At 39.5% G+C, this 23939-nt stretch overlaps 1 protein-coding gene across 5 annotated transcripts; it reads left to right on the top strand.

The window, feature by feature from the left end:
• The first annotated feature begins 1043 nt into the window (after window positions 1-1043).
• Window positions 1044-22670, top strand: GOLGA7 (golgin A7). 5 transcript variants are annotated; one of them, XM_035003974.1, is made up of 7 exons: window positions 1044-1120; window positions 1345-1476; window positions 6644-6796; window positions 11808-11870; window positions 13252-13353; window positions 14611-14673; window positions 22003-22670. In XM_035003974.1, the coding sequence occupies exons 2-6, from the start codon at window positions 1366-1368 to the stop codon at window positions 14656-14658; spliced, it is 477 nt and encodes a 158-aa protein (XP_034859865.1). In that variant the 5' UTR covers window positions 1044-1120; window positions 1345-1365; the 3' UTR covers window positions 14659-14673; window positions 22003-22670. The 5 variants fall into 5 exon arrangements, with proteins under 5 accessions (XP_034859865.1, XP_034859864.1, XP_034859866.1 ...); XM_035003973.1 differs by lacking the exon at window positions 22003-22670 and adding an exon at window positions 17286-18682; XM_035003975.1 differs by lacking the exon at window positions 22003-22670 and adding an exon at window positions 17286-18682 and having other exon boundaries at window positions 14606-14673.
• The last annotated feature ends 1269 nt before the right edge of the window (window positions 22671-23939 follow it).

The following is a 23939-nucleotide window of genomic DNA, read 5'->3' as shown; positions in this document are numbered from 1 at the left end:
TGTGATTCATTTTATATAACATTCAAGGAAATGTAAACTAATATATAGTAACAGAAAGCAGATGCCTGGGGAAAAGGAGCTGGGTAAGTAAGGTCAGGACAGAGGGATTACAAAGGAGCATAAGGAACATTTTGAGGGCGATGAATGTTCACAATCTTGATTGAGATGATGATTTCATGGTTGTATATATATGTCAGAACTTTTTACATTGTTCACTTCAAATATGTTCCGTTTATTGTATGCTATTTTTAGTTCCATAAAACTGTTTTTAAAATACAGTAAGAGACATTTTTAAAAATATATAAAAGGCAGGATGACACAGTGGTGCAAACAAATTGTATCAGCCAGGCACCAGCAGACAAGGGTAACGTGGGGTTTCTTTGCCTTGCAAAAGTATGCTGAGTTAAGTGAAAGTGCCTGTGGTCAAGGAAAGAACTGCTTGTCCTCTCAGGCCACCTGAGGGATGTAGACTGGGGTGCTGGATGAAAATCTTTGGGGTAAGAGAAACGGTAACACCTCAGAGAATTGGAGGAGGGATGCTTGATAATAAAGCCCAAGCAGGTTCTTTGTCCTCTCTTTCTCCCGCCCCATTGCCAAAAGGATCCCTAGACGTCTGCTTTCTATTTCCAAATTTGTGTGAGCAGTTTGTTTTGTAGAGTCCGGCGGTGTCCCACGTGTAAGCTAGGACATCCAATCAAGAGTGAAAATAACGCCTTACATCAGTGATCAAAAACTACCTCGACCATCCCTAGGGAAATGACACAACACGGATATGACACAACGGGGAAATCCCGAGTCTTACACCTCTGCAACCACCGGGCGAGCCCAGCCTCCACAGTTACCCCCCACACCACCCCCCCCTCCCGCAGCCCAGCCTTTTCCTTCCGTGTTGACTCCTCCCGGCGGGGCGAGAGGCGGTATCGGGCCGGGCCCCGCCCCCTGGGCGCACCTCCACGCAGCTACGCGCAGCCTCACCAGAGTCGCTTTACGGCCGGGGAGAGGGTGGGCCCCGGCCTTGAGGTAGGAGGCCGAGCTGTGGGGCGGGGAAAGAGGTCTTTTGCGGCAGGACGTAAGTGACGGCGTGGGCGGTGCGACTGCAGCTGGAGGGCAGAGGAGGCGGGTTCGTGTTTCCCGGGCCGAACCGGGCTGTGGGGGGCGCGGGGCCTGGGCCGGGGCTGTAGTTAAAAGCCCGCGGTGACAGTATGGGTGAAGGGGAGTGCGGCGGGGGAGGCCTTGGGCCGCTTTGGCCCGTGGGTGGGGCTGGGGGTCTGGCGGGCTGGAGTCTTGGGTCCAGGCCGGGGCTCTGACCCGTGGTTGGTGTTCCACCCCCCCCCGAACCCGCAGCGCGCGCGTCCTGTCCTCGCCATGAGGCCGCAGCAGGCGCCGGTGTCCGGGAAGGTATTCATTCAGCGAGACTACAGCAGTGGCACACGGTGCCAGTTCCAGACCAAGTTCCCCGCGGAGCTGGAGAACCGGGTACGCAGACTGGCTCTCCGCACCTGCTCTGGGGCGAGGGAGGGGGCTCTTCAGGGACGGGAGGGAGTATGGGCCGACACCGGGCTCGCAGAGTGTCTCGTGGCTCTGGGGAGGGGAAGGCAAAGAAGGAGCCTTGGTCAGAAGAGGGCCACTAAGCAAGACACGGTGCTTGGAGGAGGACGAATAAGGCCAAGCCCCCGGTGTGATGACCTTATAGAACTCTGTGGTGCCCAGTGCCGGGAATCTGTACCCAGCCAGCCGTCGTCTTCCCGGCTGTCCCCCCACCCCCACCCCGGGTTATTGCCAGCAGTGATGAGGAACTAATTCCTGAGGTTCCAAGCCACCTAACTCAGCGTGTTGGAAGCTATATCCTCCTACATCCCCAGGCAGGAGTAATCATTCTCGTGACTGGCGTTTGTGGCCATTGTGCTGGTCGCACTGCTCGGCAGAAAGGGTTTATTAAGTTGCTGTGCCAGGCAGTACAGACAGGCCTTCTTTGAACCTGAAAAATGCAGAGCATTAGATCGGCCTGGACAGGGAAAGATGTCAGAACAAGGCCTTACGCTTGTCATTCCCAGTTACCATCACTGGGAGCCACCTGTGTTTTGTTGGCTTGCATATCAAAATTGGCATCAGGATATAGGTCCCTTAGGCAACCTTGCATACAGAAATGGAAGAATGGGCTGTTTCCTCTTTCTTCAGACTTGGGGGGGGGGGGGAATCATTGTATTTTATTCTAAAAGTACAATGAAGTGAGCATATGTGTGTGTTTTCTTATACCCGCAAGTGTTTACCCACCCAAAGAAAGATCTTTTGGTCTTGAGCCATGTTACCTTACATTCTGTTTCCTTTTTAGAGATCGGTTTCTGGTTAGATGGAGCAGGTTTTGTGCTCTTTTCACCTTGATGGGGAGGGTGAGGGACTGAGGTGATTAGGTGTGCTGTGGGTGTGGGAGTAAGAAATACTGGTCATGGGATAAGTGGGTGTAGATGAGTCTGTACTAGAAAAATGTGTAGCAGCCCTTTAAAATCAACTTGTAACAGGTGGGTGGTTCTACCTGATGGCCAAGTTTGAAAAATCAATGTATATCAATTGTAGTGTCCTTCGACTTAATTTATAACTGTGGTCGGGTTAGTGACCTAAGTATGTTTCTTTAAGTGCAAATGAAAGATCAGGTATGCTTTATAAAGATGGTTTGTAGATTAGCTTGTCTGTGAAATGCCACATAAATGCTGCAGTTTATTGTCTCCATGCTGGGTTAACTCAGCTTGACACTGGGTGGACATTTCCACCGTGGTTTGAAGAAGTAGAAATTGAGCAAGTTGCCTGTTGGCTAGAGCTACTGAATGTTATTTTTAAAATAATTTAACATCACAGTTAACATGTTTTACATGTTACGGCTTGTATGAAACGAAGCAAATGTTTTGTTTATAAGCTTGTTATGGAAACTCTGACTTATACTATTTATGTACTTTCAAATCAGAGTGTAAACTATTCTTTTTACCACACTTAACTTGGATGTTACAAGATTCTTTTGTTTAAAGGTTTTAAAGTCAAACTTCCAACTCATAACTGAGCCAAATATGTGTATGCAGAATCAGACATTAGCCTTCCACTCCGTGTGTGGTAGAGCCTTTATTTTATAGTCTGAATAAAGAAACACAGTGTAGTCACAGTACTCCACTGATACTTATAGGAAATTGATGTTTCTAAATTCTGGAGTCCTTTTATTTCTTTGACTTCAGATTATTGCCTAGAACTGCTTGTGACTCTGAGTACTAGATGGAGTGTTACTTGGTGCTGTTCAATTGTGTCTTTGAGGTTTTGTTTTGTTTTTTTTTTTCCTTTTTTTAAATGTTTGGGTTAAAATACTAGTTTATACTTTAAACTGCTTGGGAGAGCTTTGATTTTTCTTTTAGTGCGTTGAAATCAAATTTCAATTACAGGTTTAAATTTTCCTTGCTTTGTTTGATGGAAAATTGAAAGGTTTCTTTGTTTCTCTACTACTTACCCTAGAAATTGTACTGATTGCTCTGCCACTGGGGCTGATTTTCCTTTTGTGAGAACATCACACTTGGCAATTTAATAGAGGAAGAAACTAATATACAAATGTTTTGTGTTACTTTAAAGCATTAAACACACATTTGTACCCTTTAACCTGGCAGTGAGGACAAATTCTGCCTTTTAACAAGTTTACTTTTTCTATTGCCTCTTAGAATGTAATACTTAGATGCTTAAGTATTTTGTTGCCAGAACGGTTCCTAAAGAAAGCTTTATTCTCACTTTAGCAAAAATAGTCATGTTAGGCACCCTTGGTCTGGGTAGGAGAGAAATGAGTGAACTATAATTGAAGCATTTGTTCCCTTACATACCTTTAAAAATGTGTCTACATCTGGTTGGTAGAAATTACCTTTGACTTGTTACCTTTGACTTATGATCACTTTAAGCTTCAGCTCCATGCTTTCTACCACATAGTTCAGGAAACAAAAATTCTGGGAAAATGAGTCTGATTCCTATTTCCTTCTGATTTTCAATGTTCATTACTCCAAATTTATATTTGGCTCCCACTTCACAAATCTCCCAATTTTGTATAGCTTCAGTATCAGTCTTCAAGTACCCAAGGAAGAACACTGACAGATGGTTCTTCCTAGTGAAGTGAGTGAGAGGAAAATGGCCACATTTGTTCTGTCGACCCCTTGTATGTTATGTCCTTTGCCTTCACTGCTGGCTAGCATACTTTTTACCCCCTTTTTTAATAGCCTTTCAAAGAAATTACTGACTTTTTAAATTTCCTTTTTATTAAACTTTTTTTAAAAAATACTTCACCTTGGATTTTTTCTTTTTAATGATCTATGATTTACCTCCATCCTATAAAGCATTATAATCTTGGGATAACTTTTTTAAGAATTCATGTTTCTGGTATGACCAGTAATTCTGACCTGAAAGAAATGTTTCTCGGTTGGATCCCATGGTTTTGAATCACACTATGTCTAGAGAAATGTAAATAATTCAAAGAACTTTCCTTATCAGATCATAACATTTTAGGTAGATCAAATGTGCGTGTTTAAAATTATTTAGACTTTTGTGGATTTGCTGATGTGACAAACTGAAGGTGTTAACTTGGGCATAATTAGTAAAGATAACAATTTGTTATAAATATTTGTTCATGGAGTGAACAAAGTCCGTTTTCAGGGAATGAGAACTCTGACATAGATTCCCCAGATGACCATTCTTAAAGTGGTGGCTCAGTGCAGGAATGCTACCCTGGCTCCTAGCACCATCTCCATCCACCCAACCCTTGTCAGAAACTCTGAATATTCTGGGAAATTAAAAGTAGCTCCTTTTGAAAAACAGAAGAGCCGCCACCACTTTAAAGTTCACATTAAAGTTTTTCATGCCATCTGCCCATTGGGTCCTCAATAGTTCTTCCACACAAAGGACAAAAAAATAATTGCAATTGCCTCTAACCTAAAGGATTTTAATAGCTTAAAGGTGATGATCATATCGTTTTACATTTTAAAAAATTATGTTCTTGGAACTGTTTTGTCTCAAACTGTATATGGAAGTTCTTTAACTTTTTTTCCAAGTCTGTTTCTATATAAAGACTTCACAAAAGTGGGGTGCCTGGGTGGCTCAGTCAGTTAAGCCTCTGACTCTTGATTTCGGCTCAGGTCATGATTTCAGGTTGTGAGATCGAGCCCCGTGTCAGGCTCCACGCTGAGCATGGAGCCTGCTTAAGAGTCTCTCTCAAAAGAAAAAAAAGAAAAGCCTTCATAAAAGATAGAATTTATATGTAAGGAGTTACTCCTTTCAGGAATAAGGCAGATGTGTGAGAGGAGGCCTAGAGTAAGGACAGATAAATTGTCCTTTTTTGCCAAGAATGGTAGTGTTGCATGAAATACTCTACTAATGGGGTGAAAGTCCTAGGGTAGAGCATTGAGTTTTAAAATCTACAAAGTTAGGGGAAAAAAGTGAAAACAGGAGATTAGAATGAAAATGGATGACAGTGGTAGTATTAGTGTAAATGTGAGATAATGGTGTCACTGAATAGAAAGGTAATAGGAATGACTTGGTGTGAAGAATTGTGTGATAGTTTGAGATTTTGTCTTGTTTAGTGTGAGCTTTCAGTAGATTCCAGTGTTTAGGGACCCAATTTAAGGTTACTTTCTCTTAAGAGCGAGAGAGGCAAACCGAGAGACAGACTCTTAACTATAGAGAAAAGCTGATGGTTACCAGAGGGGAGGTGGATTGGGGGGGAAGGGATGGGTGAAATAGGTGATGGGGATTAAGGAGTGCACTTGTGATGAGCATCGGGTGTTGTATGAAAGTGTTGAATTACTCTTTTGTACACCTGAAACTAATATTACATTGTATGTTAGTTAACTGGAATTTAAATAAAAACATTAAAAAAATAATAAGATTACCTGCTCTTTCCAGATAAAGAGAACGTCTCCTTCCTTTTGTGCCCCCACCATATTTTAAATATGCCTCCACTGTAGTACTTTGTCAATTTATTACATTTATATGTTTACATACCTATTCTGCTTTCATGACTGCCAACTCCTGGAGGACTGAAACAATTATTCATCTTTCTCTAAGGCCTGTCCTAACATCTGTCTGATGGTAGATGCTCAGTAAATGTGAATATAAGTGAATGGAAAGATGGAAGGATTGTATAATTTTTTTAAAAGATTTATTTATTTGAGAGAGAGAGAGCATGAGCTGGGGGGCGGGGAGGGGAGGAAGGGCAGAGGGAGAGAGAGAATCCAGCAGACTCCTTGCTGAGCACAGAGCCCAACATGGGTCTCCATCCCATGACCCATGAGATCATAACCTGAGCCGAAACCAAGAGTCAGACACTCAACCAACTGAGCCACCCAGGTACCCCAGGATTGTATAATTTTATTAAGTTACTTGATACTCAGTATAGAGAATAAAGAGATACCATATTGAGTCTTGAAGATACCCAGTGTCCGTAAGAGGGATGAGAATAAACAAAGACTACGCAGTTGCAGTAACATAGGTCCCGATTTCATCACCTAAGATGTTTGCCACCTAGTGGATAAGAATGTTGACAAAACAGCAGAATAATTTAGTGGTAGCAAGCATCAGTGAGTGGTTGATCTTTTTTTCCAAAACTTATTTTTAAATTCTTTTTTCCGTACAGATTGATAGACAGCAGTTTGAAGAAACAGTTCGAACTCTAAATAACCTTTATGCAGAAGCAGAGAAGCTTGGGGGCCAATCCTATCTTGAAGGCTGTTTGGCTTGTTTAACAGCATACACCATCTTCTTATGCATGGAAACTCATTATGAGAAGGTAAGGCTGCCTTTGTTTTCGCAAAATCTCAAAATCATAAAAAAAGGTGAGTTGTTGACATGTTTACATGGTGGCAGTTGCCATAAAACTTAAAGGGGCATGTATAATAATAATAATTCAAATTTTGTTGTTGCTCCTATATCTAGAGCACATGGTAAAGAGTCCTGAGTCTTTCAGAAACTGGTCAAAATTGATCTGTCCACATGAAGGTGACATACCAATGTTCAAATTGGCTTACACTTAAGAAGACTGTGGAAAATCTGTATTCTCATTCTATCTAGCTTTCTGAGAATCCTCTTACTTTTTCCCCCCAGGTCTCTATCTTCAATCTTATCCTGCCACTTCTCTTTCCAGCTGCATGCTAGACCTGGAGTTGCCAGCTTCTCAACTTAGATTTCCAAAAGGCAAACTTCACACCTTCCCATTTTTTTTAATAGCGCCCTGCCTTTTTCAGTACCATCTTAAGGTGTAGGGGATGAAGAAGGGGAAAATTTATCAGTTGTCAAAGACTGAAATATCTTCCAGTTTCTCATTCATTAACTTTTCATGATTTCCTCTGCCAGTGTTCTAATATGTGCCCTTACTACCTGTCTCTTAGACTATTGAAATAGTCTGATGAGTTTCATCTCTTCCATTCTTTTATTTTTCCAAACCATCTGCTGCTGCCTTCATAAAATACTGCGTTATTGGGGTGCCTGGGTGGCTCAGTCAGTTGAGCCTCCAGCTCTTGATTTTGGCTCAGGTCATGATCTCTCAGGGTCCTGGGGTTGAGCCCTGTGTCGGGCTCTGCACTCAGCACAGTCTGCTTGAGATTCTGTCTCTTTCCTGATCTGTCCCTCTCCCCACTCACATGCACTCTTTCTCTCTCTCTCTAAAATAAATAAAATAAAATCTTAAAAAAAAAAAAAAATAACAACAACACTGTATTACTTCCTCTAGCACTCTTACAAAGCCAGAGGCTTTCCCTGGCTTCCCGTTTACTGCCAGTGAGTAAAGTTCAAGCCCTTTCTCCAAGTGACCTCCAACTTACCTTTCCAGCTTTGTCTCCCACCCCTTCTTCACTCAGTCTTTCAGCCAGACTCATTCCCTCACCGGCCCCACGCACACCCTCCAAGGTTTTCCTCCACCTACAGTGCCATTCTTCCCATGTTCAAATCTCACCAGTCCTTTAGGTCCTACTGTCATCTCACTTTTCCTTACTCTTCTAATCATAATTCTTTCTCGACTTTGTATTCCCACAACATTTTATTTACGTCTCTTTTCCTGGCACTTACCTCTCTTGACTTTGGAATGTAGCAGTTTGCATTATTTGCCCTTCAAGTATGTGTTCTTCTTGAGATCAAGGACAGTGCCTTAACCATTTTGTGTCCCTCTTTGTGCCCAACACCATGCCCTGGGTGTATTAGGCACTCACTGAATGTGTGTTGAATGAATTTAAGTTAATCACAGTAATGTTTAGCAACTGAAATGCTATAAGGATATCTATGTTACAGATTATACCCCACCTAATAGAAGTGTCTCTGTGGTTGTCTTGGACTCTATATAGTGGAAAGCAGATACAGTTGCAACTGAAGTATTTTTGTGAGTTATTGGCTGAAAATGCTGCCATATGCTTCATTAGCATCCTGACATGAATTGTCTTAGTGTTACTAAAAGGGTGTATTTAAATAACTAAATTAGTAGTTTATATTTTTTTCATATCATACAGAGAAGCAGCTTTCATTCCTGTTTAACATTCAAAATCAGAAGTTTTAAAGGATCAGTATCAGCTTTCAGTCTGTTTTGTTTTAGCAGCTTCTCTTTAATAGTACATTTGCTGAGTGAAGGGACAAAGGAGTCATTCATTTGGTAAATATTTATTGAAAGCCTACCATGTGCTAAACAGTACAGGGGATATAACAGAATAGGCAAACATGATTGCTGACCTTGTGTTTATAATTTAGTGGTAACAACTGATGCAAAGGAAACAAAACCAACTAAATTATAAATGATGATAAGTGTCTTGAAGAAAACAAACTTTCCTGTGATAGAAAATAATAGGAGAGACCTAATTTAGATTGTGTGGTCAGAAAAGGCCTCTGAAGTGATAACCTATAAGTGGCTACATGAAGGATGCAAATCCTGGGACCATTCATTCAGGTAGAGAGATAAGTGTGTGCAAAGGCCCAGAGAGCGTGATGTGTCCTGGGAACTGTAAGAAGGTCGGTGTGGAAGGAGGGGAGTGGAGAGAGGGTCCAGAGGTGAGTTTGGAGAGGTAAGGAGGAGCTGTATCATGTAGGAGTATGTAGTCCATGGAAAGGTGTTCAGAATTTATTTCCAGTGCATCGGGGAAGCTACTCAAAGATTTTAAGTGGAAGAGTGATATGATCAGATTTTCACTTTAAAGCAATCTCTTTATTCTAGGGGGGAAAAAAGATATAAAAATGGAAGTAGGGAAACCAGGTGGGATGCTCCAAAGGAATCAGGAAGAGATGATGATAGCTTGGACAGGGAATGGAGCAGTAGAGATGGAAGGAGATGAACAAATTCAAGGAATATGGTGATAGTGGAACCAAGATTTCATGAGAAGCTGAATGTAGGAGGGGATAAGGCTGAATTCATATGGATAGAAACTAGGCCATCCGGGGATGGTCATTTAAAGAAGTATAGGATACTACCAATTTAAGGTAGAATTATATCCTCTAGAGAATTTTGTTCATGCTTAGTGGAGTATTAGAAAATTGAGCTGTCATTTCCTTATAGCTTTTACATTTGTTGATAAGATTTTAATTAACTTTTATTTATCCATGTGCATTTGCTGAAATAGATAGATACCTCCTTCTAATGTCAGTTGTAAAAAGAAATTGGTAATTGGTTGCCAGCCAAGTCAATTACATTAATTATGGGATCATGGACAAATTAATCTCTCTGAGTTCTCTCAACTATAAAATACATTAGAATTAATGTATTTCCTCACATATGGTAGATGCCTGATAAATAGTGTTCTCTTAAGAAATTTAAAAATTAAGTTAGTGTATATACATATTTTTATATGTATATACACACACCAATGTGTTTACATATATATACACACACGCGTTTTAATTAGATATTTGTGAACAGTTTTTTTCAGGTATAGTCATCTTTTTTAGCAGCTGCTAACTTACTTAGCTGCTTAAAACATTTAGCAGCTTTTAATTAAAATCCCTTTGACTATTGGGGCACCTGGCTGGCTCAGTTGGTAGAGCATGCAACTTGTGATATCAGGGTTGTAAGTTCAAGTCCCACCTTGGGTGTGGAGCCTACAATCAGTCATCATCCCTTTGATTATTAATCTTGAAAGGCAGTTCTCTGTATCAGAAATAGAGTGGAAATTGATCCTAATATATGTTTTAACTTGGATTCATAGGCAATGTAGAAGGTACTACTTTGTAAGTCTTATCAAGGTTTCTTTCTTTTTATGGAGTATTATAAAGCAAGTAAAGACCAAATAAAATTAGGGATGCCTGGGTGGCGCAGTTGGTTAAGCATCTGCCTTCGGCTCAGGTCATGATCTCGGGGTCCTGGGATCAAGCCCACATCAGGCTCCCTGCTCAGTGGGAAGCCTGCTGCTCCCTCTCCCTCCCACCCCACTCATGTGCACTCTCTTGCTCTGCATTCTCTCAAATAAATAAATAAATAAAATCTTTAAAAAAAAAAAAAAAAGACCAAATAAAATTAGTCAAGAAACCAAAATTTAAGGTGTGGCCACATTTTTTAAGTAGGTAATTTTATTTTAGAAACTGGACATGAATAACTAGATTGTGCCAAGTGAATAACTGGAATGGTCATAATTAAGACATGTAGTTATACTTTAAACACTAAAATTTTCAGTCTACAAACAGTAAGCCAAATATAATAGTGCTTACACTTTGTCATGTGGGTTAAATTTTTTGAAATTGTAAATAAGCCTTTTAAAACTCATTAGAACAATCATGCTTTTTTTTTTCCTATAATGTGCTATTTATTGATTTAAAATGAAGATAAAGACTTCAGTGTTATTTCTCTATTGTTGCTGCCCATTATAATTAGGGAACAAATGGGCTTGTAGAAGCTTCTCCGCTCAGTAGCTGTCTGTCTTGTTCAAAACATCCCTTCTGCTTATGTGCTTTAATCTGCAAAAGGAACAAATTAGAAGCAACTTAGATATTTTCTGAAAATACTAAGATCCTGCTGTTCTCGCTTAGCCTCACTTAGGATATTTTTTCTTAAGGGTCTCTCCAGTTTAATATTCTCAAGGAGGATAATAGTCTTTACTGAAGTTTGATTGTGTTTAGCTTTGTAAATATACAGATTGAGGCTTTGTTGAGGGTTTGAGGATAACAGATAATTTTGTTCAATATTATAGTTTGTTTTGACATTGATTTCCAAAAATAATAAACTATGACTAAAATGTCACCATGAAGTTTTTGGGAGTAAGAATGCTGCTTTGTCCTGCCTGGGATGCATTATGAGTTTACTCATGTTAATGCTTTCTTGTTGCTAAAGAGACCTTAAGAGTTTAAGAGCATCTTATTTAAGACAGTCCTGCCTTCACCAGAGTGGTATAAGAGGATTTGGAGCTTATGCAAAAAGAAAACCTTGTTTTCTTTCTGAACTGATACCTAAGTGCACATGAATGTTATTAAAGCTTAAATAAAAACCTTGCACAACAAAGTTATGCTTAAATCAAATAAAGGCATGCTATTTCTTTGCTGGTAACCTGTACCCAAGGAGAGAGGAAGGAAAGCTGTTCTGAAGGAGTCCTTTCTTTGAAGCCAGTCGTGCAAGCACTTTTCTGACTGTCCCCCCTAGTGGAAATGGACTGGAGTGAGGGTAGACCGACTCTCCAATTTCCAGTTCTGGCAGGTGAGCTGAGAAAGAAATTGGAGAGAAGACTGAGGGTCCTGAGTTGGGCACCTTTATGGGCTACTTCCTTCTATTTGTTATTTTAGCATGATTGACAAACTCTGATAGAAAGATAGTACCTAAGATTTCTTTTTTGCTCATACAGACCAAGAATCACTCGAGTTCTTTGAGAATTGAAAATAGGAGAATGATACTTGTATTATTTCAGGTAATTAGATGAAAAAAATGTTTTCTTTAGAAGTGGTATTCTTAATTCACTACCTAAAGAACCCTGCAGATTGCTCTTTTAATAACATCATGCTCTTTTAGAACTTATAGTATTCCTAAATTATGCAACTTGAATTTTAGTATTCCCAAATTATAGTATTCCCAAAGATACAACTTGAATAAACTTATTTAAATTTTATTTTCCTTCAGTAAGAAAATTCAAAAGATACAAATAATGCAATTCACCTTAAGAGTGAAAAAAAAAAGAAAATTCGTTATGCAAACTACCTAGTGTTTTAAATTCTAAATCAGCTTATACTACAGCACCTAAATTGTAGCATCCTAATTTTGTTAGTTTGCCCTGGTACATTATAGACCCACACTTAATTTGTTTCTTAATCTCTAACCTTATTCTCATACAGTTCTTTTTTTCCCCTTACGTTGTGATCACATTTATCCAAGACTATAGCATATGCTGGTCGTATGAATTTAAGAAAATATATAGTAATTAAAGAACTGGATCAAAGCCTTTTTGAACACTAGAGCCAAAAAAGGGTTATGATGACTTTGAATCTGAAATAAAACATGTAACTCTCTGATTTTGTATATAGCTATTAAGATTTATTTTCTTCTAGCTTATCTGTCTCAAAATTGACCTTATTAAAGCTAGAGATTTGGCAATTTCCAGAAGTTCCTTTGTATCCTCTCTGGCTTTTGTCTGCATTTGCTTTGACTTTTACAACCTTAGTGCTAAACTTAAAAACCAAAGTTCCCATCAAGGACACAAGAGCAAACTACAGAGTAGCATTATATGCAGTGGTGGAAATGATGTAAGACACTTGTCATCAGAAACTCCTTGGCAGCTGTCACATGCCTTACAAAGGAAATAAACTCAGTTTTAAACTAACTGGGCTATTTCTTGTTAATGGGCCAACTTTGTATCATTACTTAAAGTTGACAAAGACATTCAAAGGAGAGAAGCAGCAGTTCTTAAGTGTTAAAGGGAACGGCCAAGAGCTACCTTGGTGTCACATTAACATTTGATGAGTGGGAAAGAGAAAAGTACAACCAGCTTTTGTGTACAGAATCACCTACTTATTTTTGTATATCCAGGATTGAGACGACAGCAGGTAAGAAGGAGGGGCTGGTGCTCATGCTTTTGTATGCATTGGTACTTAAGTGACTTGCAGAGTCCATCAGGCTGTGCTGTATGTCATACACAACTGGTGTGTGCCAAATACTCACAGCTGTATCCCTTCATGTGGATATCCATTTCTTGTTTCAAAAGCTAATTCCACTGCCTGAGTATTTTGAGATCCAGCTGATACTTAATGGGAAATCTGATGATATTTGTTAAAAGCTATGGTGTTTCTTTCTGTCAGGTTCTGAAGAAAGTGTCCAAATACATTCAAGAGCAGAATGAGAAGATATATGCTCCCCAAGGCCTCCTCCTGACAGATCCCATTGAGAGAGGACTTCGAGTTGTATCTTTTTTGTCCAGATCATAAAGTCTAAATATCTATAAAAAGAAAATTTTGATGGTACAACTAGAGAGAATTTAACTCCCTTCTCTTGTATTTGCCCTGGGAATCTTTTTTTTTTTTTTTAATTTTATTTATTTATTTGACAGAGACAGCTAAAGCAGGAACACAAGCAGGGGCAGTGGGAGAGGGAGAAGCAGGCCTCCCGCCAAGCAGGGAGCCCGATGCAGGGCTCGATCCCAAGACCTGGGATCATGACCTGAGCCGAAGGCAGATGCTTAACGACTGAGCCACCCAGGCACCCCTGCCCTGGGAATCTTCTGTGTGAATTGCATAGCTACCACAAGCTCCTATCTCCCAACCTTTTTCTTAAAGCACATCTCCTTCCTTTGCGTTGTGCAGGTCTCCAGATTGTTTAATATTCTGGTTACTGTCTTTCTTGGTGGTTCTGAGGGCATCTTGTAGTAATAATGAGGGTGGCATGAGTAATGCATTTCAGCTGCAGAAACTCTGAACCTAAAGCCTCTTTGAAATGCATAAACTCATAATGTGTGGTGAGACTTGTCATCCAAATGAATTGCAGTTCCATGGGTTCATCTGACTGGTTGAAATCAGTTACAGCTGCCAGATGTATAATTTCATTACCTTTGACATACTGTGCATATTTTTAGAGGCAGTAAGCTTTGAAACTCACTAAGTGAATTTGGTAAATAGAATTGCAAAAAAAACTAATTTAGCTTGATAACTGGAGTAATGAGTAAAATAAATTTTTTTTAAAAACCTAGGTCAGATAATCCCAGGCCTTCCGGCTGATAATAATTTCAACAGTTTTATTATACTCTGCAGCAGTGGTTCTTAAACTTATAGAGGTCATGAACCCTCTCCCAAGAAAAAGTTTGCAAATAATTACAGGGCATTTTAAACCCTTGAATTCATTACCTTCTTCGATTCTCAGCTAACAACCCCCTAGTTCTACAATATAGCATCTTTTTCAGAATTTTTTTTTTCCAAAAAATAAATAATGTTTTGGGGGGGGAGGGGAATTACATGTAGATTACTACAGGCAATTACATTTCTTAAAGTTTTTTGCAAGGTGGAGAGAGCATCATGTTTAACTTAAGTAGGAGAAATTCTTAATAAAAAAATGAGCAAAAGGAAATTGAAAGCAAAGTCTGTGCGGATCGTACACATCATCTTGCCACAGTCCCCTCTTATATGTTCCATTCTCCAGTGTGTTTTCTTAACAGCTCTGCTGTTTAGATTGAAATCACCATTTATGAAGACAGAGGCATGAGCAGTGGAAGATAAACCATAGAATTAAAGGTAAGAAAAAATTACATGGTTTATATGTAGTTTTTATCATATGTAGCACGGGTGAATTTTCTTCCCTGCATGGTAAATAAATCGTTAGGTAATGGCATATTCTCTGTATTGGCTTGAGATTTAAAATGTGTATTTAACCCAAAGTTCTATTCAGTGATCTAGAATTCTTTTTTTTTTTTTTTTTTAAGATTTTTATTTATTTATTCATGAGAGACAGAGAGAGAGGCAGAGGGAGAAGCAGGCCCCCAAGGAGCAGAGAGCCCGATGCGGGACTTGATCCCAGGACCCTGGGATCATGACCTGAGCCGAAGGCAGACGCTTAACCATCTGAGCCACCCAGGCGCGCCCCGTCAGTGATCTAGAATTTAATCCTGATTTTTCCCCTCTGTATTGTTTTCAGACTGTTTTGTTGTTACTTTGTTTTGGCAGATGTTTTTTCAGGGGAGGAGGTCTTGTTTTAATATTTCAGAGCAATCTTAGGCATTTTGCATATAAAAATCATTTTGGATTTTGCATATAAAAATCATTTCAGCGATTGCCCTGCCTGTATGATGAATGGCTTTAATAACGAAAGAAACATTTCAGAGTGGAGGGGGAGATTTTGAATATTTCATTTATTTAAGTGGCTTCATTGCCCTGTAGAAGAAAACTTAACCTGGTGGTTAAAACCATAAATTTAATTCTTTTGTTTAGAACGTTTATGTTCTTCTATATATAATGACCTTGAAGAAGTGAGAAACAAATAGTTAATACTGATAGGAGTGTAGACGCAGAATCATGTGGAAACCATAGTCCATTAGCACAGGCTTCTAAGTAACAGAAAATCGTACTGCACTGTTTCTGCCGATTCCAGTCATTTACACTTTCTACCGAGAGTGTTCTGCTGCTGTACTTTCCTACGTGACTGTTTGCAGGTGTTTGTCACTGACAGGCAGCACAGACACAGATTCTGCCAAAGCAGACCTCCTCCTCCTCCTTCCCGGGGCAACAGTAATAATAACTGCCATTTTGAGGACACCTGCTCTGTGCCAGGTGTTCTACAAATGGTATGTCTCATTCTTACAAAAAGTGTGCGGAGTATTGCCTCCATTTTAGAGATGAGCACACTGAGGTACAAACAGATGAAATGGTGTTCTCAAAGTCATAGAGTTGAACACATTTTGGGATACGAACCCAAGTTCGATGGACCACAAAACCCGTTTTGTGGACCACAAACCCATACTTCCTATAAGTACTTGCAGCAGCAGAAAACATGGGGAGAGGGAAGAGTTCATCAGATTCAGATTATTCTAAGTGTTTATCCTCCCCTTTTCTTTTTCAAGACTTTCTTAAAAGATACATTTTGTCTGCCCCGTACAATTTATCAAATCCTATAAACCAACCAACATTCCAAAGCTGCTGTCTTGTAGCACTAGTGAGAGTGTCACCTGAATTCTTTGACTTTGAAAGCCAAAAATCTAAATCATGATATCCTCTGCCATGTGTTTTCTTTTCTTTAAAAAGGTCTTGTTTGGGAACACTTAGTGTTACTTGCTCATAGACTTTGTCATGTACAGTTTCCCAAACTGACACTTCTCAGTGGAGCAACCAGGAGCCTTAATGTGTGGTTTTTGTTATGTGCCATTGCAATAAGTTTGTTTTATCAATTGCAGCTGCGTTGACTTGGCACAACCCATTTGTCATGACTCATTTTGCAGCTATTATTGCTAACTGTAATGTTTTTCTGAGGTGGTGTGGGGTTTTGAGCAAATACACACCAGAGACTAATCTCTCAATAGTCAGGCAACTGTGAAATTTTGAAATGGGAAAGATTTACATTAAGAACTTCTGGATAGTTTCATGAATGCAAATATTTCTGTTCAATTTAGAGCTGTGTGTTCCTCAGGCACAGCATCTAGTGTGGGCGGAAGTCTTGGAGGAGGGGGAGAAACTGTAAGAATAATTAATCCAGCTCTGTGGTTTTTCTTAAGTCTCTAAGGTTTCTGCAGGTTGAACTATTACATGAGAGTTAATGATTTAACCAAAAAATACACAAATCATGCAGATGGCCTTTATTAAAAATGTTTAAAATAGCTCTATTAAAGACTGATGGTGTTTTCTCTTTGGATTGTCTTTTTTATTTAAAAATTGGAACATGTCATTACCCGGTCACAATAAATGAGTGCTGAGGAAAATAGCCAACTTTTGTGGGTGCTCATTATGTGCCTGCACTGTTCTAAATGCTTAGTACTGATCATCACAGCGGCCCAACAAGGTACGTACTGTTATCCCAGTTTTCTCAGATGAGGAGAGTCAGGCACAGAGAACCCAAGTTACTTGTCTAAGGCTGAAGACTAGTAGGTAGCAGTCGAGGTGGCCTGGCCCCAGATTCGCCACTTCAGCCTGTGCTGTGCTACCTACCTCTTGTGACAAGATCGTTCAGAGACTGAAATATCCAGGGCTTGCATTTCTAGACTATTGAGCTATGTCCTCATTTGTCAGTTAGTACAGATCCAAGTATTCTATTAGAACTAGCCCACTTATGAGGAGCTCCTATGAGCTGGTGTAGGAGAGATGTTGTAGAGGTTATTTTAGCATCCCTTTCTAAAACTTCTTTTTGCATCTAACTGCAGATCCCACCTCCAGCTGGGACCCTCATCTATCCACTGGCCGATCGCAGAGTGTCCCCTACCTCCTCTCCAGAGCATCATTCCTTTGTATCTGCTGCCAGAGCCACGGTGCCATTTACTCCAAGGACTAACTTTCTAAAATTCCACACCTGGAGTGACCTCTAGTCGCTCAGCATCCACTTTGTGTCTCCAAATTGTGTAGGACTCTGTAATCTTTTGATTAGTTTCTGAGAAAACACAATGATGCATTTCACTTCTTTTATTCAGAGCCATTAATAAAATAGGCCGTTGGTTAGCCCAACACAAAGTTTCTTTCTTATCTGCCACCAGTACCAGTGGTTCTCTTCATTCCTTGGGCCAGCTTCCCAGGTGGCTCTCGACTTCCAAGTCATATCTCAGCCAGTATTCAGTCTTATCTCCCCCAAATTCATAAAATGCTGTTCTCCAGGATTTTGGTGAAAGGTAGGCTGTGTCTGTGGTTTTGCTAATGCATCTCCCAGATTTCGAAGAACTACCAGTTTTGCCATGACTAAAATCTTAAAGATCTGTTTCTGTTCAGTTTCTCAAACTGAAACTCATTGGAAAAATAATGTATAATGTTATTTGTTTTATGATAGCAGTTATTCCTAATTAAAGCAGTATTTAATGCAATTTCCAGTTATTTTTCTTTGGAGAATTTTGTTATTATTGCATTACCTTGAATGTTGGGAAGATGTAGTATGTGTTGCGTGTTCATTACAAAAATAAGTAAGCACAATAAAGTGGATGCTAAACCATCAAACACATAAATGTCCCTGCTGTGTCCCTGAATGTGTAATAAGCAAGTATAATAAATATTTTAATTATAGTTTTGTTATAAATATAACTTATGAGAAAAAAATTTGATAGGAATAATACTGTATATTGCTAATTTTTAACTGTCCCTACTGGCAAATCTTATAGACTTTCCTCATATACAGTATTCAGTGCACAGAAGTCTTATGATTGGTTCAAGTACAGTAAGTTCAGTGATTTCCAACTAAAACTTTCAAGTCTGAGTCAGTGTTTCTAGTTCTTTTGGCTGTATGTTCTTAGTATCCGGGTTTCTTATGCCCTTCTTTCATCTTTGGGGTTTGAGAGCACTGTTTTTGGGAGAAAGTTCAGAAATATATTAGGAAAGAATGAAACAGTTAAAAGTTTTACTTTCAGAGATACTGTAGGTGCTAATACTGGATTTAATCTTTCAGATTTAGTTTCTTTTATGGATCTGTTATTCAGTAAATCTCATTGGTCTGTGTAATATTTTATTTGTATAAAATTCCTTTGTTAGAGCCTGTAATAGTGTGTCTGTCTGCCTTTTAAACCTGTTGCAATAACTTTGCTGAAATAAGAACACATTAGTAAAACTTTTCTTAAACAAATTGTCTCTGTATCATATTTGGTGTGGTTTGGTAAAGTGATATGGCATTAAATTTCACAGATAAACAACACTACTAGAATCGGTGCGGCTTAGTATTTTCCAACAAACATCTTACACTCATCACACTTTCCAGTTTTTTACATGCTTTATCTCATAAGAGGCAGATATGTTAGCTAAATAGATAAAAACCAAGAAATCATCCCTGAGAGTCAAAAATGTATTCAATTAAAGAAATAAAAGATTAGGATGTTTCATTAGGAATAAAATACCAGTTATTGTTACTACCTTGGATCATCTGATGACTCTTTTTTAAGATGAAGTGCATTAGTAGAGAATAACCACTTATAAAATAGAGTCCATGTTCTGACTTTTGTGAGATTATTTTTCTTTATAAAATTTTCAGGGGCGCCTGGGTGGCTCAGACGGTTAACCGTCTGCCTTCGGCTCAGGTCATGATCCCGGGGTCCTGGGATCGAGCCCCACATCGGGCTCCCTGCTCAGCGGGGAGCCTGCTTCTCCCTCTCCCTCTGCTACTCCCCCCTGCTTGTGCTCTCTCTCTGTCAAATAAAAAAAAATCTTTAAAAAAAAAAAAATTTCAGCTTCTCTTTCCTACCCTATTTACACTGACAGTAAATGGTACTCATACAGAAGGTCATAAGACCCTGCCCGGCTCCTAGCATAAAGACATGGTTTCTCAAGAGTAACATGCTTTGTTTTTCGGGAGGTCAGAGTATTAGTGCTATATATGATTTATACACTGAACTCCCCTTCCCCTTGCCATGTGTCTCCTTCCCCACCCTAATCCTAATTCCATGAGGGCAGAGGTTGTTTCTAGTTACCCTTGCATCTATCCCTAACCCAAGCATCATCCTTGCAGGGGACACATCAACTTAACACTCATATTTGCTAAGTGAGTAAGATACAGGCTGACGGGTCGCTAGCAGAGTTACTTCACTACATCTTGATTAGTAAGGTGTTTAACTTTGTAAGATAGTGACTTGTATACTCCCCCTTGTAAAGTTCTAAGACTGGAAAGATATCTGTGGCTTAAACTCCATTAGAATAGACTTTTGCACAGAGATAACTACTCTTGAGGATTCCGGTGACCTTTTTCCTGTACATAGGAATTCCCAGGGTAAGGAAAGGAATTACATTTAAAAAAAAAAAATCTAAAGTACATAGATCTGTAAATAATGAGTAAGCCTCCAACTCATCCTTTGTCCTCTTTTTATTCTGTAGATCACTGACATTGCCAATAAGTGATCCCCATCCTCATCTGTGCTTGGTTGGAGGATAAACCAATAAATAAAGGCATTACACAGTGACCCACTTTAATCTGCAAATGTGTAAGGTGTGAAGGATTTTATTCTTCCTCCCACCAAAGCTGTAGTGAGTGGTTTTACAACAGTATTCCACAGTACTCAAAACTTGGAAAAGTGTACAAGATAGCAAATATGTACAGTGAATTGTGAATGCCAAAATGTAGGTTCTGTGCCCCCTAAGTTCGAGGATAGTTTGCTTCAAAATGAATAAACATAGAATTACATGACTATAAAAAAGGCTGTAGCTCTTCTTGTCTTACATCCCAAGTTCTTATATATTTCAAATGGTGCAGATGTGAGGTTCTGTGAAATTCTGCCTACAAGCCCTGTAGGAATTGAATGCCTACTTTAAAAAAAAAAAAAAACTTCCACTTTGCAAAAAGAAATAATTTTATGAATCAGGCACAATCAAAGATTTTGGTTAAGGGTCATTGTCAAAATGAGTTTATGCCAGCAGAATTTTCTGATTTTTTAAAAAGAGCATCTGAGCAATATAAGTGTTTATTGACCTTGTAAGAACTTAACTTTGTGCTGTCACTTTTTTTATGTGAAATCTTCAACCGTCAGAACCATAAATGATCTTGCCTTTGAAGAATTTATTTCTTTTGCTTCAGCTACAAAGATTTAAAAAAAAAAAAAAAAAAGAAGTGGCGGGTCACCTGGGTGGCTCAGGCAGTGAAGTGTATGACTTGGTTTCGGCTCAGGTTGCGATCTCAGGGGTCATGAAATCAAGCCTCATGTCAGCGGAGAGTCTGCTTGAGGCTCTCCTTCCTCTGCCCCTCCCACTCATGCTCGCTGTCTCTCTAAAATAAAATAAATCTTTAAAAAAAGGGGGGGAGGCTAAAAATCAGTTCATTGGCTGCCAAATCTGTCGTTCTTGATCTTAATGTTTTTGTTCTTATATATTATATTTTCTTACCTCATATTTTCACAGACCTATTGCCAGGAAAGGAACATAATAATTTGTATTCAAAATGTTTTGGCAATTAGTCTTCTGGGAACAACCAAATGCCAAACAACATAACTGTAGAAGCTCAGATTCTGTGATATACAAGGACTCAGAAACAGATGTAATGTGACCTTTTCTTCCCAATTAAAGGATTACTGGGCCCATTTGCATATCTTTGTGTATCTCATACAACGCACAAATATTTTATTTAGTCCAATTCCTAATTTCTTAGATGTTTGAAGGATTATGTGCTTGAAAAAGCAACATTATTATAGATGTGACTATCTACTTTTAAAATGAGTGATGCTTCAGTTAAACAATTAGGAAAGGAAAGGCCTAACAGCATGTTGTGGGCATTTTTAATATTGCAGAAAAAGATCTTCACTTAACGTCTAATGATATGGAGGGACTACATCAAGATGGGAAAAATCACCTTTTTAAGTAACCAGAATTCCCAACAGAAACCATATTGACAGAAACTTTACCAACCCCTGATGGCAAGAGCTACATATTAAAAATAATCAGATCCTTGATAGAGACTCTGAGAAAACTCTGAGGGAGAAAGAAAGTTGCTTGTGTACATTGATTTCTATTCCCAAGTACTATGTAGGTTTTGAAGTGACCACAATTTTTCTACTTATCAAGGTAATGTGCAGTGTCAGGATAATACTGCAGCTGCATATTAACTCTATGTAACAGTTAAAGGCAGAAAGTAAAAATCCCTCTGGGACTGGAGGAAGCATTTAGGGTAAAATTTGGTCTAATCAATTCATTCTACAGACAGGCTTATTAAGAACTTAAAAAATTATTTGCCTAAGTCCTAATAAGGTTTTTTTATGGAACTTGACATGCTGATTCTAGAAAAAGTGAAGAGACCTGCCCTACAACTAGCAAAATAGATTAAGTTGTAATGCTTAACATGGGGCATTGGTATGAGGATTAGCTCACGGAATAATGGAACAGAATAGACCGAGATATGCAGACTCAAGCTTGTCCAGTTGCCTGTCCTCTTGCCCCTCCAGAGCCTTTCTCCTCCATGTGCAACTTTAGGTTCTAGAAAACTGATCTCTGCGGACGGCCTCCACCAGGTTCCCTTGGCCTGTGGCTTCCAGTAGGATTCAGCCAATGGGAGAAATGACTGAGCAGGAAATCTGAGCATGGTACACTGATTCATGGGAGCAGCCTAGCTGACCATCTGCTTAGGGACCTGGGAGGACAAAAGTGGAAGGCTGGTGAAGAGTAGAGGAACGCTCTGTGGAAGAACCTCCAGGAACAGACTCAGAGTGTGAAGAAATCCATATGCCATGTGAATGCCCATGAGATAGCACCCACTGCAGAGAGGGTCTCACTGTGGAAAGTTCTCTGATGTCAGTCAGCCTCTTCCCAGCCCCCCTGGTGCTTGCTCATTGGGACCATGTAAAATGGTCATGGCAGCAAGGATGGAGGCTACACATGACTCAACAGCATCAACTTCCGCTCATTATGATGGATCTGGCTACTGCCACTGCCCAGTGCCCAAATGGCCAACAGAGGCCACTGCTAAGCCCCCAAGGTGGCACTATTCTCCAGAGGGGGTTTTGATGAGAACAAACTGGACATTTTAATTACTGAACGGGCACTGTGTTTTGTGACTTATAAAGATCATGGGACTTTTTTTTTTCAACCAAAGAGTGACAAAAATAATCATGGACCTTCCTCAGTTTTCATCCAGGATAGGGGAAGAACTATACCCACCCAACAAATCAATGTAAAGGGACAAAAATAAAGTTGCTTGGGGCGCCTGGGTGGCTCAGATGGTTAAGCGTCTGCCTTCAGCTCAGGTCATGATCCCAGGGTCCTGGGATCGAGCCCCGCATCGGGCTCCCTGTTTAGTGGGGAGTCTGCTTCTCCCTCTCCCTCTACTGTTCCCCCTGCTTGTGCTCTCTTGCTCTCTCTGTCAAATAAATAAATAAAATCTTTAAAATAAATAAATAAAGTTGCTTTACGATTACATTCCATGAGTTCTCCTAACTGTTACACATACACATAATTTGTATATTATTATCATATCACTTTTGGATACATGCATCTATGGTAAAATACGTCCATCTGCCTGGGAACAATGAACACTAAGTTGACTGTAGCTGGTGGTTACCTGTAGAGAGGGAGGAAAGAGGATGGGGTCAGAAAGAGGAGCACAGAGCTTAGATTGAATTTGTAATATTAAATGGCTTTTTATTTTCTATACATTTTCAAATTTAAAAAATTTTATTACAAAAACAAGCACCTATATATGTCCATACTATATCTAAGTATTATACACACCAGTTAGCATCTTCAATGTCATTATGGGCTTTGATAATTTGGACACACCCCCTCGGATTTCACTCAGGTCTCTATTTCCAATTTCCTCTAAGGGTTCAGGCCTATTTGTCTCGTTGGTTTCACTGTCAAGAAGCACTAACCTCTGAGTTCTGCTACTTCTAAATATACCAAAAAAGTGAAAAATATGGACAAAGGGCTTATAGATATGTGAGTAGCCCTTTTAAAATAAATGAATTAAACTTCTAGCCTACAAGCAGCATAGAGCCAAGGGTAAAGTTCAGGGTCCAGCTGAATTTCTCATGTAAACATGTTGAAGATGAGAGAAAGAGAAGCTAACTAGGAAACTTATGATCTCACTTCCCCATAAACAGGGATAAGTCCAAAGTGACTTCAGCCTTCCCAGAGCTCCACGGGTCACATCCAAAGCTTACTGACCCTAACAAGTTGGCAACGCATAGAATGATAATGATAACACTCACAGCAAGATCAGCAAGTGGCCCAAAGCTTCTGGTTCTTGTCTCCAAAAATATCAACAGTTAACACAATTTCATGACCAGATTTCAGTATTTCCAGCTGAAAACATTTTCATAACTAAACTGGACATAACAGAAACTGACAATTTCGTGGGGTTTATCACTGTGGGATACTCTAAAGGTAGAATTATTACATTATCTGCTCTAGCT

Source organism: Mirounga leonina, unplaced genomic scaffold, assembly GCF_011800145.1.
Source record: "Mirounga leonina isolate KUSES-001 unplaced genomic scaffold, KU_Mleo_1.0 Mir_128, whole genome shotgun sequence".
NCBI classification, from domain to species: Eukaryota; Metazoa; Chordata; class Mammalia; order Carnivora; family Phocidae; genus Mirounga; species Mirounga leonina.
The sequence above is the reverse complement of the archived record's forward strand: the minus strand, read 5'-3'. Positions and strand labels throughout refer to the sequence as shown.

What these genes read in the sequence shown, in the direction of transcription:
- GOLGA7 (XM_035003974.1), top strand. Translation starts at nt 1,366, where the DNA reads ATGAGGCCGCAGCAGGCGCCGGTGTCCGGGAAGGTATTCATTCAGCGA. An exon ending in TGGAAACTCATTATGAGAAG is followed by an intron (nt 6,797 to 11,807) that starts GTAAGGCTGCCT and finishes TTGCTCATACAG; the next exon opens with ACCAAGAATCACTCGAGTTC. An exon ending in TGATACTTGTATTATTTCAG is followed by an intron (nt 11,871 to 13,251) that starts GTAATTAGATGA and finishes TCTTTCTGTCAG; the next exon opens with GTTCTGAAGAAAGTGTCCAA.